General features: G+C 35.4%; 5 protein-coding genes across 7 annotated transcripts; 4 read left to right on the top strand and 1 right to left on the bottom strand.

Annotated features, from left to right (window-relative positions):
* The first annotated feature begins 1,322 nt into the window (after nt 1-1,322).
* Nucleotides 1,323-4,419, top strand: LOC9320855 (protein RFT1 homolog). The gene is given in 13 exon segments (XM_021031904.1): nt 1,323-1,423; nt 1,502-1,647; nt 1,948-2,099; nt 2,220-2,338; nt 2,447-2,610; nt 2,698-2,772; nt 2,914-2,988; nt 3,141-3,278; nt 3,406-3,561; nt 3,653-3,705; nt 3,790-3,902; nt 3,904-3,957; nt 4,121-4,419. Coding segments are annotated over 13 exon segments (1,413 nt in total). The 3' UTR covers nt 4,188-4,419.
* A 133-nt stretch (nt 4,420-4,552) lies between these two features.
* On the top strand, nt 4,553-6,437 carry LOC9318725 (probable calcium-binding protein CML49). The gene is made up of 5 exons (XM_002882613.2): nt 4,553-5,226; nt 5,584-5,630; nt 5,733-5,908; nt 6,004-6,022; nt 6,121-6,437. The coding sequence occupies exons 1-5, from the start codon at nt 4,656-4,658 to the stop codon at nt 6,223-6,225; spliced, it is 918 nt and encodes a 305-aa protein (XP_002882659.1). The 5' UTR covers nt 4,553-4,655; the 3' UTR covers nt 6,226-6,437.
* Nucleotides 6,438-8,301: 1,864 nt separating this feature from the next.
* Nucleotides 8,302-13,832, top strand: LOC9318726 (kinesin-like protein KIN-14L). 2 transcript variants are annotated; one of them, XM_021031936.1, is made up of 20 exons: nt 8,302-8,493; nt 8,575-8,653; nt 8,728-8,885; nt 8,965-9,102; nt 9,175-9,418; nt 9,528-9,613; nt 9,707-9,751; nt 9,998-10,099; nt 10,382-10,456; nt 10,680-10,761; nt 10,861-10,956; nt 11,025-11,198; nt 11,300-11,406; nt 11,488-11,666; nt 11,771-11,938; nt 12,010-12,260; nt 12,346-12,509; nt 12,613-13,133; nt 13,226-13,407; nt 13,494-13,832. In XM_021031936.1, the coding sequence occupies exons 2-20, from the start codon at nt 8,599-8,601 to the stop codon at nt 13,568-13,570; spliced, it is 2,904 nt and encodes a 967-aa protein (XP_020887595.1). In that variant the 5' UTR covers nt 8,302-8,493; nt 8,575-8,598; the 3' UTR covers nt 13,571-13,832. The 2 variants fall into 2 exon arrangements, with proteins under 2 accessions (XP_020887595.1, XP_020887594.1); XM_021031935.1 differs by having other exon boundaries at nt 8,303-8,493; nt 8,571-8,653.
* LOC9318727 (EGF domain-specific O-linked N-acetylglucosamine transferase) lies at nt 13,787-16,118 on the bottom strand. Of its 2 annotated transcripts, XM_021031937.1 has the most exons (4): nt 15,878-16,118; nt 15,364-15,776; nt 15,184-15,255; nt 13,788-15,098 (listed from the first exon to the last, which is right to left on the bottom strand). In XM_021031937.1, exons 2-4 carry the CDS (start codon nt 15,578-15,580, stop codon nt 13,906-13,908), a joined length of 1,482 nt encoding a protein of 493 aa, XP_020887596.1. In that variant the 5' UTR covers nt 15,581-15,776; nt 15,878-16,118; the 3' UTR covers nt 13,788-13,905. The 2 variants fall into 2 exon arrangements, with proteins under 2 accessions (XP_002884789.1, XP_020887596.1); XM_002884743.2 differs by having other exon boundaries at nt 13,787-15,098; nt 15,364-16,118.
* A 3,200-nt stretch (nt 16,119-19,318) lies between these two features.
* Nucleotides 19,319-21,583, top strand: LOC9320856 (transcription initiation factor IIB-2). Its single transcript, XM_021031938.1, has 7 exons — nt 19,319-19,855; nt 20,246-20,270; nt 20,408-20,537; nt 20,626-20,756; nt 20,828-20,916; nt 21,009-21,085; nt 21,159-21,583. Exons 1-7 carry the CDS (start codon nt 19,503-19,505, stop codon nt 21,290-21,292), a joined length of 939 nt encoding a protein of 312 aa, XP_020887597.1. The 5' UTR covers nt 19,319-19,502; the 3' UTR covers nt 21,293-21,583.
* Nucleotides 21,584-23,928: the final 2,345 nt, after the last annotated feature.

Below are 23,928 nucleotides of genomic sequence, written 5' to 3' on the forward strand. Positions count from 1 at the left end.
ATATATAAAAATGCAAATATATTTCATAAACATATTTTATATTTATTTTTGAAATAAAACAAATTTTGATACTACATAATTAGTTGGTTTTATGTGTTATACTAGTGATAATTGCAAAAGAAGAAAATTTAACAATCAAAAAGAAAAGGGAAAGGTTAGGTATGAAATTCGGTTCTTGACCAAATAAAAATTGGTCCAAAATCTATAATTATTCTTTAGTAGGACAAGTCTTAGACATGTGACATGTGTGTATAACTTCATCTTTATTTTATTGTCAATGATTAGTGATGTATCTGATATTTCATATTTCTATAACTAATATTAACAGCGAGCAAATATCTCAAAAATAGTATATGCAAGTGTGTGTCTAACCAAAACAGAAAAACTTATAAGTAAAAACTAATGACAAATTTGTTCTGAGACATTTTGATGGATCAAATAGCTAAAATGTACAATAGAACTGAGTTAATGACCGATTGAACATTTATTTTGAAATAATCACATACATCCTAAAAGACCTAAACATCCTTATAATAAAATACTAAACAATCCGGCAAATATGTTGCTTCAACCGAACCGAATTTTTAAGAACCGGAATCGAGTCGAAATAAAATAATCGCAGAATACTGACATTTTTTGTATAGTCGCCAGTCTCTCGTCTGTCGTCTCCTTCACCGGCGCCATCAGCTAGACATAAAAACTTGGGTAAAAAGCTAATGGAGTTTTCATACTTCGAGATCAACTTTTCTTCGATTCGTGCAATTGGAGTGTGAAAACCCAGCGAAACATAGACGAAGAACTGGAGTTTAGCATCTCCGATAATGGCCAGTAATAGGGATAGCGTTAGTCTCTCGCGCAGGTTCAAGTACTTACTAGGTTCGTCTTCGTTTTTTCGACAACTCCCTCTCTGTAATTTGCTTCTAATTAGGTTTCCGAATTTTGGAATTAGGTACCCAGTTTATTTCCAGAGGCATCTCGTTCACAGTCAATTCCTGGATCGTGAGGCATCTAACGGAAGAAGACTATGCGGTAATCTATCCATTTTTAGGTCGAATAGATATAGATATCTTCTTAGATTTTGCCAATGTAGGTTGTCTTTTTAAGCTTAATGGAACGGATAAATTTGGCTTCTAGTTGTTGCAAAACTTTTCCAGTTAGGTTCCCGAATCTAACTTGTCATTGTAGTTGCTAAAGTGAGTGTGGACTTTTTTAGCCGTGGAAAAAGCTCTGCTTGATTTTACTCAACTTTCATTTGATTAGCTATGTGGATTCTTCCACAAATTCAATGCGGTTTTGCTTATTGTCTATCTTTTTCCATTGCAATGAAGCTCTACGCCGTCCAGTTCCATCTTTTTGTTACCTGCGTCTTGTTTCTCAGCCGGGAGGGATTTCGGCGCGCTTGCTTGCGGGCTAACATCAAAAGGTATCCTTTACAGCACTTCACATAATCGGTTCAGGACTAAATCTTCGGCCTGTGATATTCCTTAATTTTGTGCTGCAGTAGTAGTGATGTGACTAGGTTATTGAAAGTGGCGTGGTTGACATTTCCACTCGGAATAGACATTACTATTGCAGCATGCATCTTTGTGTTATGGTGGCAGAACCTTAGTTACTCTGACACATATGCACAGGCTATCCTCATATTCGGTACATTGCTGTCGTTTCCTATGCCTTTATCATACTTCTTTGGCTTACAGCCTTGGCATCTGAAAATTTCTGTTTTGTGGTCCTTTACTTTTATGCCTGTAACAATTTGACCAAGATCCAATTGTTTTCTTCCCAAACTACGACTTTCTTTTTTTCTTGAAGAAGTTCTCCATTGATACCTTTTGTCTTTTCCTAAGAAGATTTCTCTTTGTAGTCCAATTTTAGATTCTGCGAATATATAGCAGGAGGATAAATCTGTTTTTTCTTCTCAACTTTAGGACTAACCTACTCAATTGGCAGGATCTGCATGTGTACTGGAGCTAATGGCTGAGCCTTTGTATATCCTCTCGCAGACATTGATGCTTCTACAATTGCGGCTGATTGTTGAGACTGTTGCTACAATTTCACGTTGTGTAATTTTGTGCTCTCTCATAGTCATGCAACCCAACATGGTACTTATTTGTGTTAATTAAGTTATTAGTTCTTATACCATTCCATTTCTTTTCTGGCGAAAGAGGCATGCTTGAAGGGATATGATAGAATTAAAATCTAATAATCTTTAACATTTGTAGGAAAAAGGGATAATCTTTGCACTGTCCCAAGTTGCATATGGAGGTTCCTTATTTCTTGGGTACTGGGCTTATTTTCTCTTTTGTGGTGTTTTCAAAAGTTCAGATCTCTTTCCTTTCAGGTATGAGCTCTCTATTACTTGATCTCCTTACCAGAATTCTTAACTCTTGATATATTCCAGTCAACTCATTCATTTCCAGTAATGTTCAACAATTTTGTGATGTCACAGACCCGGGACCTTCATGGATTTCGATGAGCAGCTCTCGAACATGTGTATGCTATTTACTTTTCAGTCCTTCCGAAAGTTGATTCTCCAAGAAGGTGAAAAGTTGGTCCTGGTATGGTTCGATACTTCTTATAATCAGGCTGTGTATGGAATCGTCGACAAACTAGGCAAGTCTTTTCGGTGAAAAATATTAAATTTCCACGGCGACTTAAGTATATTATATATTATACATCACAAAATCTCTAAAATTCCAGGAAGTTTAGTTGTACGCATGGTGTTTCTTCCCTTTGAAGAAAGTACGTACACTACATTTGCCAGTTTCGCATCAGTTTTATCTCTCTCCTGAGTTTAGTGTGGTTCAGTATGTTATAAATCTTAGTTCAAATGTTTCATGACATTAGTTGCCTCCCTGAGTTTCTTAAAGTTCATTACCATATATGGTTTCTGTTTCTCTCTCTCTCTCTTGACAGATGATGATAACCAGGATAAGAGCAAGAAACTCAGAATTTGTCTGACCGAGGCCTTAAAGTTTGTAATATTAATAGGTATATTCCTATCTATTGAAGTAAAAACTTCTACTCGTAATGTGTTTTACCAGTCCCTAAAACTGGACTTCAGCTTTTCAACTTCATTCCAGATCCTCAATGTATACAAGACTTTTGACTCTAATCTTCGGTAACATCCTGGCAATTTCTAGGTCTTACATTTATGGCATTTGGCCCGAGTTATTCGTACTCTTTTATCAGATTGTTGTATGGTGAAAAATGGAGCGATGGAGAAGCTTCCTTGGCACTACAGTTTTATTGTCTCTACATCATCGTCCTGGCCATGAACGGTTAGTAATCATATGTAGATTTGCCTAATGCTTATTGAGTTTTTGTTTGCTACAAATCAAGCTTCTTGATTTTGCGGGTACTAGTTGCCTTTTCCAGTCTTGTTCCTTTTTAACTATTTTTTTTCAGGAACCTCCGAAGCATTTTTACATGCAGTTGGAAAAGAGAATCAACTAAAGCGCTCAAACAACATGTTGCTTGTATTTTCATTGATCTACATCATATTAAATATTCTGCTGATAAGATCTTTAGGAGCAATAGGCTTAATCTTGGCGAATTCCTTGAGTATCCTTTATCCACATGTATATGTAACTATTTCAACTAGAATCAGCTTTTGTTTATCTCTTTTTGTCTTCTTAACTCTTCTTAAAAAAAGATATGATTCTAAGGATCACCTGTTCAGGGCGATTCATCCAACATTACTTCCAGGTATTCTTGATTAATCTATATATTACGTTGCTGATAATCATCGTCTTTTTTTGGTTTGTTTACTAACTCCAATTTTCTCTGCAGGGCACTTCTTCATTCTCCTTCCGACAATGCTTACCTTTAGGCTGGCAGGTTCTTATCTTTTCGGGCATATTCACTCCCATCTCAGAGAAAATCTTTCTTAACCATAAGAAATTCCGGGAGACATTTCGCCATCGGTTTCCTTTGCATCTGTCTCTCAGCCATTGTCATGTAAGTCCTCTCCAATTGGCAACCACAAAATCCATTTCAGAAATCAGACTTTACGATCTTTTTTTTCGTTCTACTATACTGAAGAATGTACTTAAAGTTTCAACAATTGATGATGTGGTTTACTATAATGTTCTATCTGAAATCTTGTGTTTGTCTGTGATAGATACCGGTGTGAGAGACTGTTCATCAATAGAATCATACGTTTCAGGGATCACGATCACGGCGACTGATGACGGTTTTTACTTTATCTGATGCATCACCAATTTAAAAGTTTTAACTATTTTATTAACCAATAATATAGTACGTTTCTCTTAGTTTTCATGTGATAAAGAATAGTCAATAGTTAAATTGCTTGGGGGTGTGGGGATATGAATGATTGATTAATTTACTGGGCCTCAAGACATTTTTTTTCTTTGTCTGCCTGCCATTTCAATAATGGGCCTCTCAATACATTCAACCAAACCGCTTCGTTCATTATAATTACGATTACACCCTCAACGCGTACAAAGCCAATTCGTTCTAATCTAGTGGTTTGATCGTAAATACCTTAACCCCAAATATCTTTATATGTATATTCAGAGACGTAGCTAATTTCCTTTTTTATATAATCATATTCCAAATTTCGCAAACTAATTTGTTCACTTTCTTCTTTGATCTCTCTGAAAAAACTTAAAGCTTCTCTTCTTCTTCTTCTCACCATGTCTGGTTATCCTCCATCGAGCCAAGGTTACGGTTACGGCGGTAATCCACCACCGCCTCAGCCACCGTACGGATCATCCGGCAACAATCCTCCTCCCTACGGATCATCCGGCAATAATCCTCCTCCGTACGGATCATCAGCCTCCTCACCGTACGCTGTTCCCTACGGAGCTCAGCCCGCGCCTTACGGTGCACCACCGTCAGCACCGTACGCGTCTCCTCCAGGAGACCATACTAAGCCGCACAAAGAAAAACCTCACGGCGGCGCTTACGGATCTCCATCTCCCGGTGGTTACGGTGGTTACGGAGGACATGGAGGAGGTTACGGGGCTCCTCCTCCTCAGCAAGCTTCTTATGGAAGTCCGTTTGCGTCTCTGGTTCCGTCGGCGTTTCCTCCCGGAACAGATCCGAGCATCGTGGCTTGTTTCCAAGCTGCGGATCGGGACAATAGTGGATTCATCGATGATAAGGAGCTTCAGGGAGCTCTCTCTTCCTATAATCAGAGCTTCAGCATAAGAACTGTTCATCTTCTTATGTATCTCTTCACCAACAGCAATGTCAGGAAGATTGGTCAGTTTCTTCTTTCTTTCAAACTGATCTCAAATTCCTACTCAATTGATTGTTCTAGGTCTTTCCTTTTTTGCTGTATCATAGTGAAATTTGCTCTTCTTAGAAGGTTCCATTATCTTGCTTCCACGATCTAGGTTTGAGTTTTTGGAATTAACTTGTTGAACTTTCCTGTGCAAATTGTTTGGTTTGACTTTGATGATCGTTGGCACCAAACCTCTCCGTTATACCAAATCCTCAAGTTATATAATTTATTAATTCAAGTTGAGACTATTTTAAAAAGTCAATCTTTTTAATTATTATACTTCATGCTAAGCCTGGTTTTGGAGTATATATTGATTTAAGAATTCCAAATTGCAGGACCAAAAGAGTTTACTTCTCTTTTCTTTAGTCTTCAGAATTGGAGGGTAAGTTTAAAAGGTTTTTCTAATGGTTTGATGATATTTGTTGGTCAAGAATGAATGTTGGAGTTAACTTATGTGGTTTTGGGTTTTTGGAATTGGTTTCAGTCTATCTTTGAGAGGTTTGATAAGGACAGAAGTGGTAGAATAGATACAAACGAGCTGAGAGATGCACTCATGAGCCTTGGGTTTTCAGTGTCTCCTGTGATTTTGGATCTGCTGGTTTCCAAGTTTGACAAAAGCGGAGGCAGGAACAGGGCTATTGAATATGACAATTTCATCGAGTATGTTCATTCGTTTCAACCCTCCTTACATTTTTTCTTACTAAGTAAGAGGTATCATTCATCACTGATTCTGGTTTATTTTTCCGTTGATGCAGGTGTTGTTTGACTGTAAAGGTATGATATTTTCATTGCTCGGGTCGTCACATTTGAATTATTCAAGATTGTTCCTCTACAATGTGTATAATGTATGTTGTGTTTTGATAAAATCGCAGGGGCTGACCGAGAAGTTTAAGGAGAAGGATACGGTGTTATCAGGCTCAGCTACTTTCAATTACGAGAACTTCATGCTCACTGTTTTACCATTCCTTGTCGCTTGAGTGATTGTTTTCTTTTCTTTTTTTTTGGACAGAAGAGTGATTGTTTTCTAACTCTCTTTTCTTTGTGAGCTTTTGGATTTTTTATTTTTTATCTTTCTCGTCGTTGCTTCTGTAAGATTCAGACGTGTCTCTTCTCTTCATATGAGCAAAACCTTAGTAACCAAGTCTTGTGGAATAAGTTTGAATGGACTAGAGCCCAATATTTCCAATTACATTAACGACAACATTTGTGTTTCAAAAAGTGAAACTCGATTTTCTTAAGTTTCGAGGCCAAGTAATCCAAATGGGTATGAAGAAGCCAAAATCAAATTATTACGCCATGTATAAATCGTACATATTCACGTTTGTGTGGTACCCTTTTCTTTTAAAGTTGTCTTCTCTCGGAATTTAGTAACAGATTATCAATATTTGGATTAGATTTAATTTGTCTTCCAGATTTTGCCTGGTTTCTTCTTATTTCTTAGGTCACTTATGTTTTAAGTGTTAATAATCTTATGGATATGATCTATAAAATCTATTGTGACTGGATGTGTAAAGAGTATTCATTAGTGATGCATTGGTTATCACATGTGATCATTCACATAAAGCAATAATGTGTCTTAATAGTTTGTGAAAATGCAGATTTTTATGGTTCGCATAATCTATAAACTTTTTGGCTCTATCAAGGAAAAATAAGTAATTTCTCTCATCACTCTATCCATTATTTTCTTGTTATTCTACTAAAGTTAGTTTGAAATTCATACTAACATTAACAATTTAACATAAATGTTGTTTTCATATACATTTAAGTTGGTAATGCAGTAGATGTTACAGTTACGATCTGACTTTTAAATTATTTAAGAAAAAACAAAAAACGCCGAACATGTAGGGTCGCGTGCAATTGACGCGACACGTCGAATAAATCTGAACCGTTGATTTTATTAAAGAATTTCTAAACCCAACGGCTGAGCAAGACTAATATGAATATGCAACCCTAGATCTCTTAGGACAAAGTTTTTCAATGTTTCAAAACTCAAAACATTCTTAGAGCCCTAAACCCAAAACTTTACGTCATCGGACACATTATTTAAATTTACTCATAGATATTTGAAAATTAATTTTTTTTAGTATCTTTTAGATATCAAAGAAACTATGAATAATCTGGTCGATTTAGAAAAAAAAAATCATCTGAAAGGTAAATGTGGCATGAAAAATTCAATTTTGAAACACATATGGAGAAGAAACGTAGATTATCACACTAATCATCACTTTTTATTGGAGCTATTTTCTTCACAAAATTTTATATTTGAGTGACACAAAATGCACTAACTTAGTACTATTCATTATAGAAGTCTACAATTACATTTATTATACTCACATCCATGCTCATGGTTAACGTGTTCCGATAGAATAATATCGATACAAAAGAATTTGGATGCGAGTTTAAATAATATGAACATAAGACATTTGTGTGGTTTTTTATCTAATAAAAATGGTCTTTTGTATTAGTTAGAAGAAGATTTTTTTGTCTAATCAGTTATATCAATAAAATGTTAGAATCATTTTTACAAATATGAAAATATTATTTATTCTGTTTTTACAAAAAAAAGAAAAACCCCTTATTTTATTTTGTTTTAAGTATTTCAGTAGAAGAAAAGAAGACAATCCCAAATAGTTAAGAAAATCAAAAGCAAAAAACGTTACATTTTTGGAAAAAATATCTTTAATGACGTTTAATAGGAATAAATCCCTACATCTCTACAAATGATTGGTGAACCCCTTAAAAACCCTTTAATACTTTCTATCTCTTTCTAATTTTTTTAACAAATGTAGAGAAATCTAGGATGTGGTACTGTATAAACTCTGAAAATCGTGATGATTAGTTAAAGATGATATTTATTTCCCAAAATTAGCATAACTAACAAATTTGAAATCCAATGTAATTAAAAAATATATTAAAACTGCTTTGCATTACCATCTTCGAGAAATCAGAAGCCGTTGACACATATGCGAATCGGACGGATAATATTCGTTCACGAGATATTTGAATTCAAACACAGTAAAAGAGTTAACGTTACAATTTTGTCCGCTTAGGTTAGGATCCGAACCTAAATATCCGAACCAGAAAACACAAAGAAAACGAATGAAAGAAAGCTTCGAATTATAAAGAAAACATTCTAAGCGATTCAAAGAACCAGAATCAGAGAAGAAGAAGAAGACGAGACTCTCTTCAATTTTTCTAGGGTTTTGATCTGTTGCCCAGAAGGAAAGAAACAGAGTCCATAATTGGTAACTTCGATTTTGTTTCCTTGGCTGATTCTCATGTGCATTGATTTTGATTGACTAATCAAATTTTTTTTCCCCAGGAAGAGATTAACGAGGATTTGGACTCTAATGACAACTGGGTTGCACGAATTCAATCTGGCTTCAAGAAGAGCCGAAGAAGCAGGTTCGTAACATTTTCTCTGGTTGATTCGGAAAGAAGATCGGAAAGTTCTGTTTCTGATTTGTTAACTGTTGCAGCGGCGAGGAGGTTTCAAGCCGTGCAATGGCTTAAATCTGTAGTGGGTCAACTGGGCATACCGAATCAGCCATCGGAGAAGGAGTTCATTTCTTGCTTGAGAAATGGTATGATTCTTTGTAATGCAATCAACAAGATCCACCCAGGAGCCGTTTCCAAGGTACTCTTTGCTTTTTATTCAATTCTTCAGATTCCTAGAAAGTTGGAATGCTTCATGACACTTACATTGTTTACTTAAGGTTGTGGAGAACTACTCGTATATGAACGGAGAGTATCAACTTCCACCGGCTTATCAATATTTCGAGAATGTTCGGAATTTTCTTGTGGCTTTAGAAACATTGAGGCTTCCTGGATTTGAAGCTTCTGATCTTGAAAAGGTAACATATTTGGAGATTTTTCTTTTCTTTATATAAGGTATGAATAATTGAGTATGAGGTGTAATGTGACAGGATAATCTAGAGTCTGGATCAGTGACCAAGGTTGTGGATTGCATTTTAGGACTTAAGGCATACCATGAGTGCAAGATAACGAGCAATGGTAATGGGTTATACAAGCACGTCAAAACGCCGACATTTCAGCTCTCTGCGACTAAGATTCAGCCTCTAAGTGCTTCCAAAACGTCTAGGCATTTGGATATGTCCTCAGTCCGTGATATAAACGATTGCACTGATGGTGAATCTGATAAACTCAAAGGTTTGATCCATTTCTTATGTTACGGATACTCTATATCCTCTAGTTGACTTATGTTGAATGTAATTTGTTTGAACACCCATCTTACTGCATTTGGATTGGATACTTGTAGAGATAGCCAAGTTGTTTGCCGATCATATTTTCAATTCCAAGGAAAATATTGATGAGAATCTTATTTCATTAGAGAATGGCACTGGGGTAAGTTGAAATGTTTTGCACTATTTGTTCAAGTATTTATACTGTAACAATCATATCCACTTGATTAAATTGCTTTAATTCTTTGAATTGCAGAATCCTAGAGCAAACTTCGAGAAAATCATCTCAAGATTCCCAGAGGTGAGATTTCAAGTTGAGAATTTGACTTGTTTAGGAATGCTGGATGGAATTTGATAACTTGCTATATAGAATAAATAGAGCTCCCTGTATTCACTATCCCATTGGCCAATTTCTGGCTTTGCTAATTAAAATTAGACTTGTTGCCTACTAATGATCTGTTCCTAATTTGGCAAGTATCATACTTCAATAGTACTTTGGTAGATTGGTCTGACACTGATGATATTTTTGCCTTGTATCTATATACAGCTTCAGTCAGTATTCAAGAATTTACTTAGCGAAGGTACTTTGAGTCCACCAGAATTAAAATCCATGCCTCTGGAGGAGTTACTTGTCCATGAAGAAGACCAAGTATGCTTTTTTTGCTTTTCTTCTTTACATGTGACTCGAAACTCTTACCTTAGAACTGCATTCTACTGTTGGCACCTGAACATGAATAATAAACATCTTCTGTTCATCCGCCCTTTCCATGTCTTTTTCTTCTTGCAAATTTGATTAATGTTCTGGTTATGCATCCACGAGTGACTATTTTTATCTCTTTATTCTGTTCTTACCTTTCTAGTTCGTGCTGCTCTTTCTTAGACACCTCTCTTTACTCCACAACTAACAGATTATTGGTTATATTTTGCTCAGTCCAACAGAAGTCTCCTACACAAGACAAATTGCAACCATAAGCGTTTACTGAAAACACAAGAAAAGGAGCTTTTGGTACGTTTGCATATTTAATCTGTCTTAACTCTACGCATTTGGAAAGAATACTTATGGCATGCCTCTCTTTCTGTCAACACCATTTGGCAAGCTATCTTGAATTCAGTTTCTTATTTGTCTGGCATGTTATTTCTTATCCAAGATGTTATTTATACTTAACAAATTGATCAGAAATCCTATGCATTACTTTGTTTTCTAAGCCAGGTATGCTTCTCTTGTTTAGGTTCTCAAGACCTTGTTTATAAAAACGAAGCAGGATTTTAAGGAATTTCAGGTTCATTTGCAAAGAGATTTGATGGAGCTCGGTTAGTTTGTTTTCTGAGATTTCATTTCTAGAGATGTCATTTCATCTTCAATTACAATCTCATTTTCTAGTTTCAAATTCAATTTACTGTATTGCACAGGGAATCAGATGCAAGAGATGTCATCAGCAGCTCAAGGATATTACAAAGTGGTGGAAGAGAACCGAAAACTATATAACATGGTGCAAGATCTTAAAGGTAGAAAATTGTTAACACAAGTTGTGCTCTTTTAATGGAAGTCCTGATGCTATATCTTGAATCTGCAGGAAATATAAGAGTGTACTGCAGAGTTAGACCGATCTTCAATAGTGAAATGAACGGAGTAATAGATTATATAGGAAAAGATGGCTCTTTATTTGTTTTGGATCCATCGAAGCCTTATAAAGATGCAAGAAAAACTTTTCAATTTAATCAAGTATTTGGTCCAACAGCAAGTCAAGGTAACTTTGCAATGTCTCAGAGGGTGTATAAACTTGTGTTAAGTCTCACACTTCTTTGTTCTAGTAAGATATCTTTCAAACTTTTAAACCTATGTGTACAGATGATGTATTCAGAGAAACGCAACCATTAATCAGATCAGTGATGGATGGTTACAATGTCTGCATTTTCGCTTATGGTCAAACTGGATCAGGGAAGACATACACAATGGTGAGAAATTTTCTACAGACTAGACCATCTTCTTGCTTTCTACATATATAGTTACTTATCATTTTATTCTTTTTGATGCAGAGTGGTCCTCTAGGTAGATCAGCTACTGAAATGGGAATAAACTATCTTGCTCTCAGTGATCTCTTTCTGATATGTGATAAAAGAAAGGATATGATGACGTATGAGATATACGTCCAAATGGTCGAAATCTACAATGAGCAAGTCCGAGACCTTCTTGCAGAAAATTCCTCCTGCACCAGATATCCTTTCATGGCTGCTGAAAATTCAATTTAAATTACCATGAATTTCTGCTTCATCTATTTCACAGGAATCGACCTAGTGTTCTTCTTGACTATATGTGCACATTAGATATTCGAACTTGTTCCAGCGAGGATGATGGCTTGAGTCTTCCAGATGCTACAATGCATTCTGTGAATTCCACCAAGGATGTCCTTCAGCTGATGGAGGCTGGAGAAGTGAATCGTGCAGTCAGTTCCACATCCATGAACAATCGAAGTAGTCGGTCTCACAGGTACATAACTCAAAACTACACTTTCAGAGTTATGGAATTACTTGTGATCTAAATTAATTATGCTTTTGTAGTATTTTTATGGTGCACGTACGTGGGAAAGACACATCTGGGGGAACCCTCCGAAGTTGCTTGCATCTGGTGGATCTTGCAGGGAGCGAGAGAGTAGATAAATCAGAGGTTACAGGAGACAGACTTAAGGAAGCACAGTATATCAACAAATCTCTTTCTTGTCTCGGAGATGTGATTTCTGCATTGGCTCAGAAGAATTCTCACATCCCCTACCGAAACAGCAAGTTGACTCTTCTACTTCAAGACTCATTAGGTACTAATATCTTAGCCAAGAATCCTTCCATCGCTGTCTGTGAACAAAAAATATTCACTGAATTTTTGTCATGTCTTCATTTCAGGAGGACAAGCCAAAACATTAATGTTTGCTCATTTGAGTCCTGAGGAAGACTCCTTTGGGGAAACAATCAGTACTTTGAAATTCGCACAAAGAGTTTCAACAGTCGAACTTGGAGCTGCTCGTGCACACAAAGAGACTAGAGAGGTTATGCATCTCAAGGAGCAGGTTTGTAGAGACTAATCCTTGTGTAGAAGCTAAACAGTAACAAAATTCGTTTCTAGTTTATTTTACATCTTGTGAGCCAGCAAACATTTTGTTCTTCTTTCAGATTGAAAACCTGAAGAAGGCTTTGGGTACCGAAGAATATAATAATGTTTTCAACAGTGGAGCAAAGGAGATAAAATCTCCTTACAGCAGGCCATTTGCAACAACAGAGAGAACTCCTCCACGTCTCAGAAGATTAAGCATCGAAAACTGTAGCAACACAAAGGCAAACCTTGAAGACAGGAAAGGTGTTAAATCACCTTTAGCCTCCCGTCGTGCACAAAGATTGAGTTTGGAGGGTCCAAAGTCCTGTAAAAACGAAGAAAACAGTAAAGGAGATCCCACCATGGAAGTGCACCAGCTCAAGAATCCACGGAGTCCTTTAAGCTCTTATCAAAACCGAGCAGTGAAAGTAGATGGCAGAACAAGCATTCCTCAACTTCAGCTATTGCAAACACCAGTTAAAGGTGCTTCCAGAAACGACATACAAATGATTTCTGTGGATTCTAGGACAAATGGAAAAGGTTCACAAATACGGAAGTCCCTGAGGACAATTGGAAAGCTGATCAATGGTTCAGAGAAGAGGTATGACAAAATGACAAAGACTTATATCATTTCAATCTGCATGATAAATTATGCATTTGCCAGTGTTTATTAAAACGTATTTGTTACCACAGGAAAGATAACATTCCTGCAGATCCACGGTCACCACTTGGAGTTGCAAATAATTTCAGTCATATAAAGTCCCCGGACACAAGCAACGCTAAGACTATGCGACGGCAGTCACTCACAGGTGTAATGCCACCAGGGCAAGAAAGATCACGTCGATCCTCAATAGGAGGAAAACCAATTGAGAATGGTAAGAAAGATCTTACCAAAAGTTCACCTGTCTCTTTACGCCTTTTCATCTGAACAAAGTCAATAACTAAGATTTTGCTTTCGTAGGTGTAACTGATGCAAGAAATGCCAAGACACCTCCACCTATGCGTTCAGCATCAAAGATAGGGAAGAAATGGGCATAAAAAGCTATTGAAGAGTAACACGTTTTCTTGCTTTGGCTCGAAGCATAGTATCTCGTTGAAAGTCTTTTCAGCATCTACACTTCAGTTTCCATTCATTAGGATGAAACTGTTTTTTCTTCTTCCTGAGTAAATAAGAACTCAACTTTAGAGTGCTCTGACTGTAACATAGATGGCTCTTGTTTAAGCCATTCTTTAACAGTTTTTTTTTTTGTTAGTGTCTCTGCAACATTGAATTCATTTATGTTACGGTTTCATTTAAATCTTTACAAAGAACTCTGTAGTTTGTGCAGACTATACAGCAACAACAAAATAAAACTTTCAGAACTCATTTCAGGTCAGCTAATCGATTTTGCATACGCATCAACCAAAACCTTCTTGAATCTATGGAGATCTAACCTCACTTTCTGGTCGTTCAGGTATATCCCCTTTGTGAATTGCCATCCTTTCTTAGTGATGCTGTTTGGATCTCTTAGAATTGGATCATCTTTATCATATTTTTCATACAATGAGCTCTCTCTTGGAAGAATCTTATAACCAATGTAGTCTAGACCGAGCTTCTTTGCCGGTTCTCCATAATATGTCTCTGCTGCCCAATCTGTCCCCAATGGAATGATTTGAATAAAGATACTTCCAGGTTGCATGAACAGAAAATGGGTCATGGCTGCTCCATGTACCCCAACCATGACTTTGCTTGAGTTAAGCACTCTGTAAATCTTTGCCAGTTCCGTTGTTCTGTCAGGCCTCAAAACCTCAACTTCAAACCCGATCCTTTGAGCCAATTGCACCATCAGATCCTCGTTTGTTATCCCTCGAGACCCGGTTCTTGAAAACAACGCTAGTTTTGGCCTCTGAGCCTTTCTTCTCTTTGCTACTCTTGCGTGGAACCGTTGCTCCTCTAGCCTGTCCAGTCTGTTGATTCGGGGTCCATAAGCTCGATCAAGTACATTTCTGAACTCATTGATGGTTGTTCTACCATCTTGCATCTGAGAAGGATCAACGGTTAACTCACCATGGATTCTAAGACCAACAATGGCTTCCTTGAAACAGTGAGTTCTCTTGTCTTTGCTGAAATCAATAAGAGGATAATCAGAGAGCTGAGAGAGAACATCTCCATACTTCATCTCCCACCACTTGTGATACTCAGCAATCACAAGGAGAACCTTTTTGTTGAAACGTTTAGATGTTATATACAGAGGAATAAGCCCGTCGTTGAACTCATGATACAAGTTTCCGGTATACCCTCCGGTAGAGAATAGCACAGCGGGTACTTCATGGATCACTTCACATTTACACCTGTCACCAAAACGCTTCATATCTTTTGTCACAAGTTTCAGCTCATGGATGGTTTCCATTATACTTGTTTCCCATTTTCTGGTGTATGGTTTGATTTTTTCTGGCAAGACATTATCGGTGAGATCATTCGAGGTGTAGAGAATAATAGAGGAAGAAGGAGAGTGTGTTCTGATATCTCCTTTCATGAAACAGATGTCTGAACGATACCCGGTTCTGTCACAAGATATGCTCTCTTCTGCATAATTATCACAAAAGAAATACTTAGAATCCTCTTGCTTGATGTTTCAAGAACAGTAAGAAACAGAGGATTAAGTACTAACCATTTTGTGACGTCTTAGGTGATTCTATATGGCTTTCGGAAACCCGATTTTCAATCTCTTTAATTGAAGAATCTGCCAAAATATATGAAGTAAAAGTAGTTTAGGACAACAACAACAACAACAACAACAAGAAACAACAAAAGAGGACGACAGAAGTGATTTCTTGTACTAGAATCATACCGATGAGAAACAGAGCAGATGGATAAGGGAAATAGAGGAGATCAGGAGCAAAGACAAAGCAACTTGAGATAAGAGAGAAGAGAAGAAGATAAATAAGTTTAGGCTTCGATCTCTTTGCGCAATTCCCACAAGAATTTTTAAACCGGAAGACATAAGGAAATAGCTTTGGAGATTCGTCTACTTTGATCTGTGCTACTTTTTTCAGATTCTGCCTCATCCTTTACTTCTTATTCAAGTCATATAGGTGAAGAACACAGAGAAAGAGAGACGAGACGTATGCAGAGGAAATAGTAAACTTTTCTTCTTTGTGAACAGAATTTGTGTATCTATCTCCTTGGATACGTAAGGGGAGAGGAGAGAGAGTAGACGAGAGATAGAGAGAAGTTTTCTGGGTGTTGTTGTAAGGCGTTGTGCTTTGAAATCAGAGTATTTATTTAGAGAGAGAGACGTTAGCATACTATTCTTTGGAAGGGAGACGAAATTTGGTATTGTTGTTTAAGAGAGAGAAACATACCAAGTCTTGGGATGTCTTCGAAATACTGAGAGAGGAACGAGGAGACGTGTGGGAGAACGAGAAAGGGACTTTGGCCAAACCCATCATTCATCTTTAGGCTTATATAGGTTTCTTGCATTACAAGATTCCTTTTCCTTAAATCATGTTTGGTAAAATAACTAATTACTAGTATTACTTTATACTCGTGTTTAGTTGAAATCATCCTATCAGTCACATACTCAACTTCCTTAAATGGAATTTAGGTCTTAATCAGCATGTAAAGAGAAGCTGCTTTAAGTTAAATCATGTAACTGGACACCAAATTTATGACAAACAAAATTCAATGTATTCTTTCTTGCGTGCTGGATGGAGTCTTTTTTATCTATGTTCCAGCTAATTTTTTGATCTTTATTAATTTAGACTAATTACAATTTTATAGGTTGAACCGGAAAATAAAATAATAAAAACTCAGTGAAAGACTGCATGATCCAAGACAGTTTATGGTTCAACCCAAAAAAAATAAGTTGTCATATAGCACAAGGCATTGAAACATAAAATTTGTTTATATATATATTAAAATTATAAATTCAAATAAATGATGAGACCAATCTACTCATCATATATGGATGACTAATTAAGAATAAAGAATTCCAAATTATTGGATATTTATAATATTATTAAACCGCGTAGAATGTCATTGCCATAGGAAGAAGAAATGATCAAATAGAAGCCCATGGAGGCGTTCTTAACGGTCAAATACATACAACATGTCATTTTCCAATAAGTACCATTTTTTCTTTTTCTTTTTGTTGCTAATAGCTTCTTCTGTTGCTCTAATATTTGATATAACCCTTTTAATTAAAATTATAGTCCCAAGGAGTTTATATAAGCATTATGACCAATAACAAAATCCAAGGAGTTTATCCAAAACCAAAAGGTATTGGTAGGCAAAAAAAATAGTCAAATAAAAAGTTCATTGGTGGACGAAAATTCTAGAATATAAAGAATGAACAATACAAATAAGAATATGATATTCAACTAATCTTGTTCAGCAGATTAGATCTACTATCGTATAAACTAAATAATACATGTATACTTTAAGTTATTTTAGAAATTTCTAACGTCGATATAAAGTATTGCAATTCACTTTAGACCAATTATTTGAAGCGATGTAAATAGGTCTAAGATCTAAATTCATTTGAAACTAGAAAAAACTAGCAAGAGGGTTTGATTAAAAAGGTGTGTGTGTATATATATATAAGGTATATAACTGTCATATACACTACGTATTTGTATAAAAACAGAATGAGAAACGATGATGTTGATGCCAATATTTTACCAAAGTTTTTGGCACTAAATTATTGACGTGCATATTTTAGTGCCCTCGTGTAATCTTGTTTAGGTTACTTGTTAAGACAATTAATTATGAAATATTTTGAGAAATATGATTTGATGAACTGCAATATAAGTACGCAAAGATGATCATTGGAGACCGCGACTTTGCTTTATAGGGAATTGTGAATTTATCCATATCGACTTTTAGATGATCAAAAGTCATAATACATTCTGATGACTGGGAATTTTCTTTAACTATGAGTTTCTTTGTTGAATTTATAGTCTACGAAACGAAACAACTTTATAATTTCTCTTCTAATAGATTGTAATTCAAAACAAATACTACAAAGAAAGAGGAGAGACTCGTCGGCCAAAATCAAAAATAGTGCATCAGTTTAATACACATATTACACTTGTCTTAATCATTTGCTTACATGTGGTTAGTTCATATGTCAATTTTGAGTTTGCTGTATAAATAAATTTGATTAATTAAATAGGACATAATTATAAAAGTTCATAAGAAAACAAAACTTGAATTCTTAGGGTTAGTTTAAGAAAGTTCATAAAAGTCAAATCATTATTATATAATAAATAACATTGTGAGAGCTGGAGATCATTTATATGCATTTCAAATCCGATCCTAATTGGTATTTGGTATGCTGATCCTAATTGGTATTTGGTATGGTGAGAGCATGGAGCTATATGCTATGTCTTACATATGTGCGAGCAGGGCCGGTCGTAAGCTTTTAGTGACCTAAAGTACAATTAAAAATGTGATATTTTTATACTTTAAATATTATGAACTGAAAAAATATATTAAAGTATTAGAAATACATACTATAATTTTTTATTAAATATAGACATATAGTCAATGTTTTCATTAAATATTTTAATAAAGTAAAATAATCTTTTTTAAATTTCACTTTATTAGTTGTTAGTTTGGTTTGGGAAAAAAAAAACACTTAATAGTTACAAAATTAGATGAGAAAGTAGAAAAAAAATATGAAAAGAATGCCAGGAAGAAAAGAAAAACAAATAAAATGGACGTGAAGGCTTGAACCTAGGACCTTGGATCTAACAATGGGCATTCTTACCACTAGACGAAACTGATAAATTTAGCAGTGTGACCTTTCAAATTTTACTTATATGTTGTGGCCTAAAGCAGGTGCTTCACCTGCTTTATGGACGGGCCGGGCCTGTGTGCGAGTGTTAATTGGTATTTTGCCTGGTTATGTCATGGATCATGTTTATTTGGTGTGTCATGGCCCATGTGTGATAATCTCATGTACATGTATGATGTGCATGAACATAAAGTAAAAAGAAATCATACTTACCAAAAAAAAGTAAAAGAAATCATTTACAGTAGAACTTCTATAAATTAATACTCGATAAATTAATAAATTTTGCCGGTCCCGAGTCGGGCCAATGTAAAAATTAACTAAATTCGATAAGATAATAAGATAATAAGTTTTTTGAAATCCCTATATAAAAATATGGTCCCAATAATATCATAAATTAATAATCGTGTAAATTTTTATATATTAGAGGTTTTCATAAAAATAGCCAAAATTTACTTTAAGTTTTCAAATTTTAGAATATGCATCATTTTTGTTTTAATAATCGTAGGTTTTCAAATACAACTATAGATGTCATTATTTATAAATTTTAATTTATGTATATCGTTTATATATGTAAACTCTATAATCTTCTAAATATTAAATATTTAAGTCTAAAACTATAAAATTTATAACATCGAAAATATTAATTTTATTTCGATCATATTGTTTTCCTCATATTTTTTTTTAAAAACTTCAACAATGGAAACAAAACTTTCTATAAATATTAATTTACACTATAAATTAATAAAATATTATGGTCCTAATATTATTAATTTATAGAGGTTTAACTGATAGGTTTAAAAACCCTTTATAAAAAAAAAAAAAATCATTCAGAGAGTGGCAGACGAAAAAACAATTTAGGGCTTCAAAATGTTGGGCCGGGTTAGTTTCAGAGCCTATTATCCTATCACAGATGGGTCTGAAGAAGTCTGAAACAAGAAAAACATGTCTGTCATATCATCCGTTGGATCATTAATAGACACGTGGACAGTGGATATATTCCTGAGCTCGGTAACATCGCATTTAATTTGATAATTCGAAAAAAAAAAAAAAAAACAAATCGTTGAAAAAGAAAGTAAGCTCAAGGCGCGACGAGGAAGAAGAAGAAGAAGGAAAGTGGCAATCTTTAGCAATCGGAGTCCAATTACTCAAAAGGGGTTTTAGGGTTTTCTTGTGAGAGAGAAAGAGAAGCTATGAGTGACGCGTTTTGTTCGGACTGTAAGAGGCACACGGAGGTTGTGTTTGACCATTCCGCCGGAGATACAGTTTGTTCAGAGTGTGGGCTCGTTCTTGAATCGCACTCAATCGATGAAACTTCGGAGTGGCGTACCTTCGCTAATGAGTCCGGTGATAATGATCCAGTTCGTGTCGGTGGTCCGACGAATCCTCTTTTAGCTGATGGTGGTCTCACTACTGTCATTTCCAAACCTAATGGATCCTCTGGCGATTTCCTCTCTTCTTCTCTTGGTCGATGGCAGAATCGTGGATCTAATCCCGATCGTGGCCTTATTGTTGCTTTCAAGACTATCGCTACCATGGCTGATAGGTACCTTTTTCGATTCTAGGTTTTGTTTTCTTTAAGCTCAATTTCTACTATTCACTGTTTTCCTGAAGCTCAATTTTAACAATCCAATGTTTTCTTGGATCCGATATTTTGTTTGTGGTCAGAAATTTTGAGAATTTAATGTCTAGAAGCTCAATTTAGTGAATCTTATGATGGGTATAAGCAAATGTATGTCACTAAAAATAGTAACTATCTATTTTTAGATATCTGGGAATTGAAGAAAACTTGATTCTTGCTCATTATTACTTGGTATAATACGATTATAATACTTGGTTCTAAGTTATGGAATGTTATTGTGAGGTGTTTTCACTCTAAGTTAGGTTGTTTGACAAATGCCATTTACTGATTCGATGAACCTTGTTGTTTCTCCAGGTTGGGACTTGTCGCCACCATCAAGGTACTCTCTTTCTCTTAGCAATCTTATGGCTTCTGCTTGAAATGCTTTCTGTCTTGTTAAGTTGCTGTTGGTTTCTTGAGAGATATTTTCTGTGCTTTTTGCAATCATGTACCAAAATTTTTGCTCTTCTATTGAAGGACCGAGCGAATGAGATTTATAAAAGGGTAGAGGATCAGAAGTCAAGTAGAGGAAGAAATCAGGATGCTCTTTTGGCTGCCTGTTTATACATTGCTTGCCGGCAAGAAGACAAGCCACGAACCGTCAAGGGTACAAAACAGTTATAGAGTCTTTTGTATTTCTGTCCTTTAGTCATTCAACATTCCCGTTTTCTTAACCCTCGCCAATTTTTTTGTAGAAATATGCTCTGTTGCCAATGGAGCTACTAAGAAGGAGATCGGTCGTGCAAAAGAGTACATAGTCAAACAGTTGGGGCTGGAAACCGGACAATCGGTTGAAATGGGTACTATACATGCTGGAGATTTTATGGTGAGTTCTTAACTCAGTGCTTCTTGGTACATGTATCCATGGTTTTCATCAACTTAATGGTAAATTTTCAGAGACGTTTTTGCTCCAATCTTGGTATGACCAACCAAACCGTGAAAGCTGCTCAAGAATCTGTGCAAAAGTCAGAGGAATTTGATATAAGGTGACACCATTTACCATTGTTGTCTTATTACTTTTATTTTCTGGATGTATCGGTTCACAGCCATTTACACAAAGCTTTTTAATCTGTTGCAGGAGGAGTCCCATATCGATTGCAGCAGCGGTGATATACATCATAACACAGCTCTCTGATGAGAAGAAGCCTCTCCGAGGTATGTTCCATTCAAATTTTGTGAACTGAAACAGTCTAACATCAGAACTATAATTGAAATTTTGAACCTGCAGATATATCTGTGGCAACTGGAGTCGCGGAAGGAACTATAAGAAACTCTTACAAAGATCTTTACCCTCACCTTTCGAAGATCATACCAGCTTGGTACGCTAAAGAAGAAGATCTCAAGAACCTTCAAAGCCCTTGAGTGTCTTCTTCTTCTACTCTCTTACTCGCAGCCATGCCTTCGAGTTTTGATTGGGAATATGGGTTATAAAGTTGTTTTTGTCCAGAAGTGCGACTCGAGCCACGCTTGAACAAGAGTTTTACAGTAGATTTGTATCACTTTTTCTCCATAAGGTACCATACATTGTTGAATTAATGAAATGGTATTTCTAGTTGATCCTACCATTTCCAGCATCATGTCAGTGGGCACTGACCTATTAAACCCTACTAATTAAGTCAATGGTTTAAGGATTGATTAATGTTTACTTCTTAACAAAGGAAACAAAAGTATCTCTTTGTTATATGATGAGTTAAAGAGATTGTAATGGAGATAAATTTGTAATGTTCTATCGCCGGTCCACAAGCATTTGAAGCAGTGCAAGATTTGCAAAAATTAAGAGCTAAAGATTTATATGGGTAAAGGAAAATGGTTCCAAATTAAATACAGAAAGCTTTTACATGTACGGTTTCTAGCAATTACATGTACGGTTTCTGAGAAAATATTATAACTTTTCATGCAGAAATTAATAAAGACATAATAAAATAAACGACAACTTTGCTCATCATTGGTTTAGTTTACCTACCAAAAGATTGGATAAAATGGAAATCTAAAATCTTTGGCAGAGATTGGACCTATGTCGTCACCTATAACCTTTCACCTTCTATTAGAAGTCCTCAAATCATCATTTTTGTAACAAAAATTTTTTTGAAGTCATCAAGTTTTTTTCAAGTACATATATTTGTGGTTCAATTATTTCCAGAAGATATAAAAGAAGAAAACAAATATAAAGCTGCATATAAGATACATGAATTATTTTGAATTATTTTGGAAAGCTGCATAAATGTAACAGAAACTCTTTCATTTTAAACATGCAAATTTGTATCTAGAGTGCTTTCTACATACACACTCACACTGGATCGTAATATCTAAACCAAAATATAAAGAAGTGTTAATAATAGACTCAAACAAATGACGATTTTGTTTTTTGGTGAGTGTGAATCAAACAAATCAAGTTATTCCATCATCAACCTCTAAACCAGTTTACAGTTATATATATGACAATACTTTATATTTGAATTATTCGAGAGGGCTGGTTTTTTTTTATCTTGCTTTTGTTTTTAAGAGATGAATATACAGTCATATGTATATGAAAATTCCATGATATATATAATAATTATTACACAAACCCTACCATAAGATTGGTGAGACCGTGAGAGGTATGAGTATGAGTGTATGACTATGGTTGGTGAAGAGGAGGAGCGGAAAAGACTTTACCCAAATCTTACCAACTCCTATATATATGTCCTATCCTATCCATTATATATCAAATTCTTTAATATTTATATCATATTCCTTGTAATCAACTTATGTGTTTGGTAAGCTTTTCGCCATCTATAAAGAGAATTATATGTACTTGACTTCCATTCCCATAGATAAAATCAATTTCTAACTATTTCATGCTTTGTTCTTTCGTTTATGAATCGTCGATTAGTCACGAGGCTCAATTCCGGATGCCTTTGGAGTTTTGAGTGTTTTCCACTTTCCCCCATATAATTATGGATTCCAATTGTCTATGTAATATCTCCCTCCAAAGCCGATTTAGGTGGAGTTATACTTATACCCATTTTAATTATTGAAATGGTTAAAATATTGAAGGATTTTTTTTTTATGAAACCAATTTAGACAAGAAATTCAATAGAAATTAAAATGATCGACCCGTGTTAGCCTAAAATGCCTTGGATTCGGAAACAAACACATCATGCAAAAAATAAATGAGTTGTATTAGCTTGTTTGGTACATGAGACCGGTCGTTCGACGACCGAAATGGTAGTCGTGTGAATAACTCAGTCGAATGAGGTATAGACACAAAAATAATACCTAACGTATTCAGTTTCTATAAAAAGATACCTACCTGGTTATTGTTGGAACTTATTTTGATTAGTTGCGCCGGACTACTTTTTCGGGTAACTTTCAAAATTGAAGTTCGTTTGAATGAGAAATGGAGGTCCGAAGTGGCTAGCTTGGATAGCTTGAAATTTGACTAAAGGATCAAATGTCGCACTTCGAAAGTTAAAGGAGAAATCTAAACCAGGCATGTGTGCCGAACCGTGTTGTATCGTGTCGAGCCGGACCGGGTTTAATTGGGTTTTTGAGATTTGGGAAATGGGCTTATAACCCAAATGATAATTGTTAATTACCCAAATGTGTAAGTTGATTAAGTCAACAATTATCTCCTTTAATGTGTAACAACAAAAATTAATTCACAACAATTAAAGGTGATGGAGTCAATGGCATTGATGTTGAGAATTCATTCTCATAACAATAACATTCTCACCTTTATTGCTCCAACAATAAAATGACTTTTACGATGACAAGTCTTGATAAAATACAACAACCGATACCAATATTTGATAAACAAAGAACGGTTTGTGCGGAGGCGAGACACTCTTTCCTTAATTCTTTAATTGCTGTAGTGTGACGACTTGACACAATCAGAATCCCAGGATACAACCGCACCATCTTCTGATTTGCAACACTCAAAATCAGAAGTCTAACGAACTCTAGTAATGTGTGTACTCTCAGACTCGATAACTAGAGAAAAGAAGAGGAAGGAGATT

The sequence above is a fragment of the Arabidopsis lyrata genome, assembly GCF_000004255.2.
Source record: "Arabidopsis lyrata subsp. lyrata unplaced genomic scaffold ARALYscaffold_3, whole genome shotgun sequence".
Lineage (NCBI taxonomy): Eukaryota > Viridiplantae > Streptophyta > Magnoliopsida > Brassicales > Brassicaceae > Arabidopsis > Arabidopsis lyrata.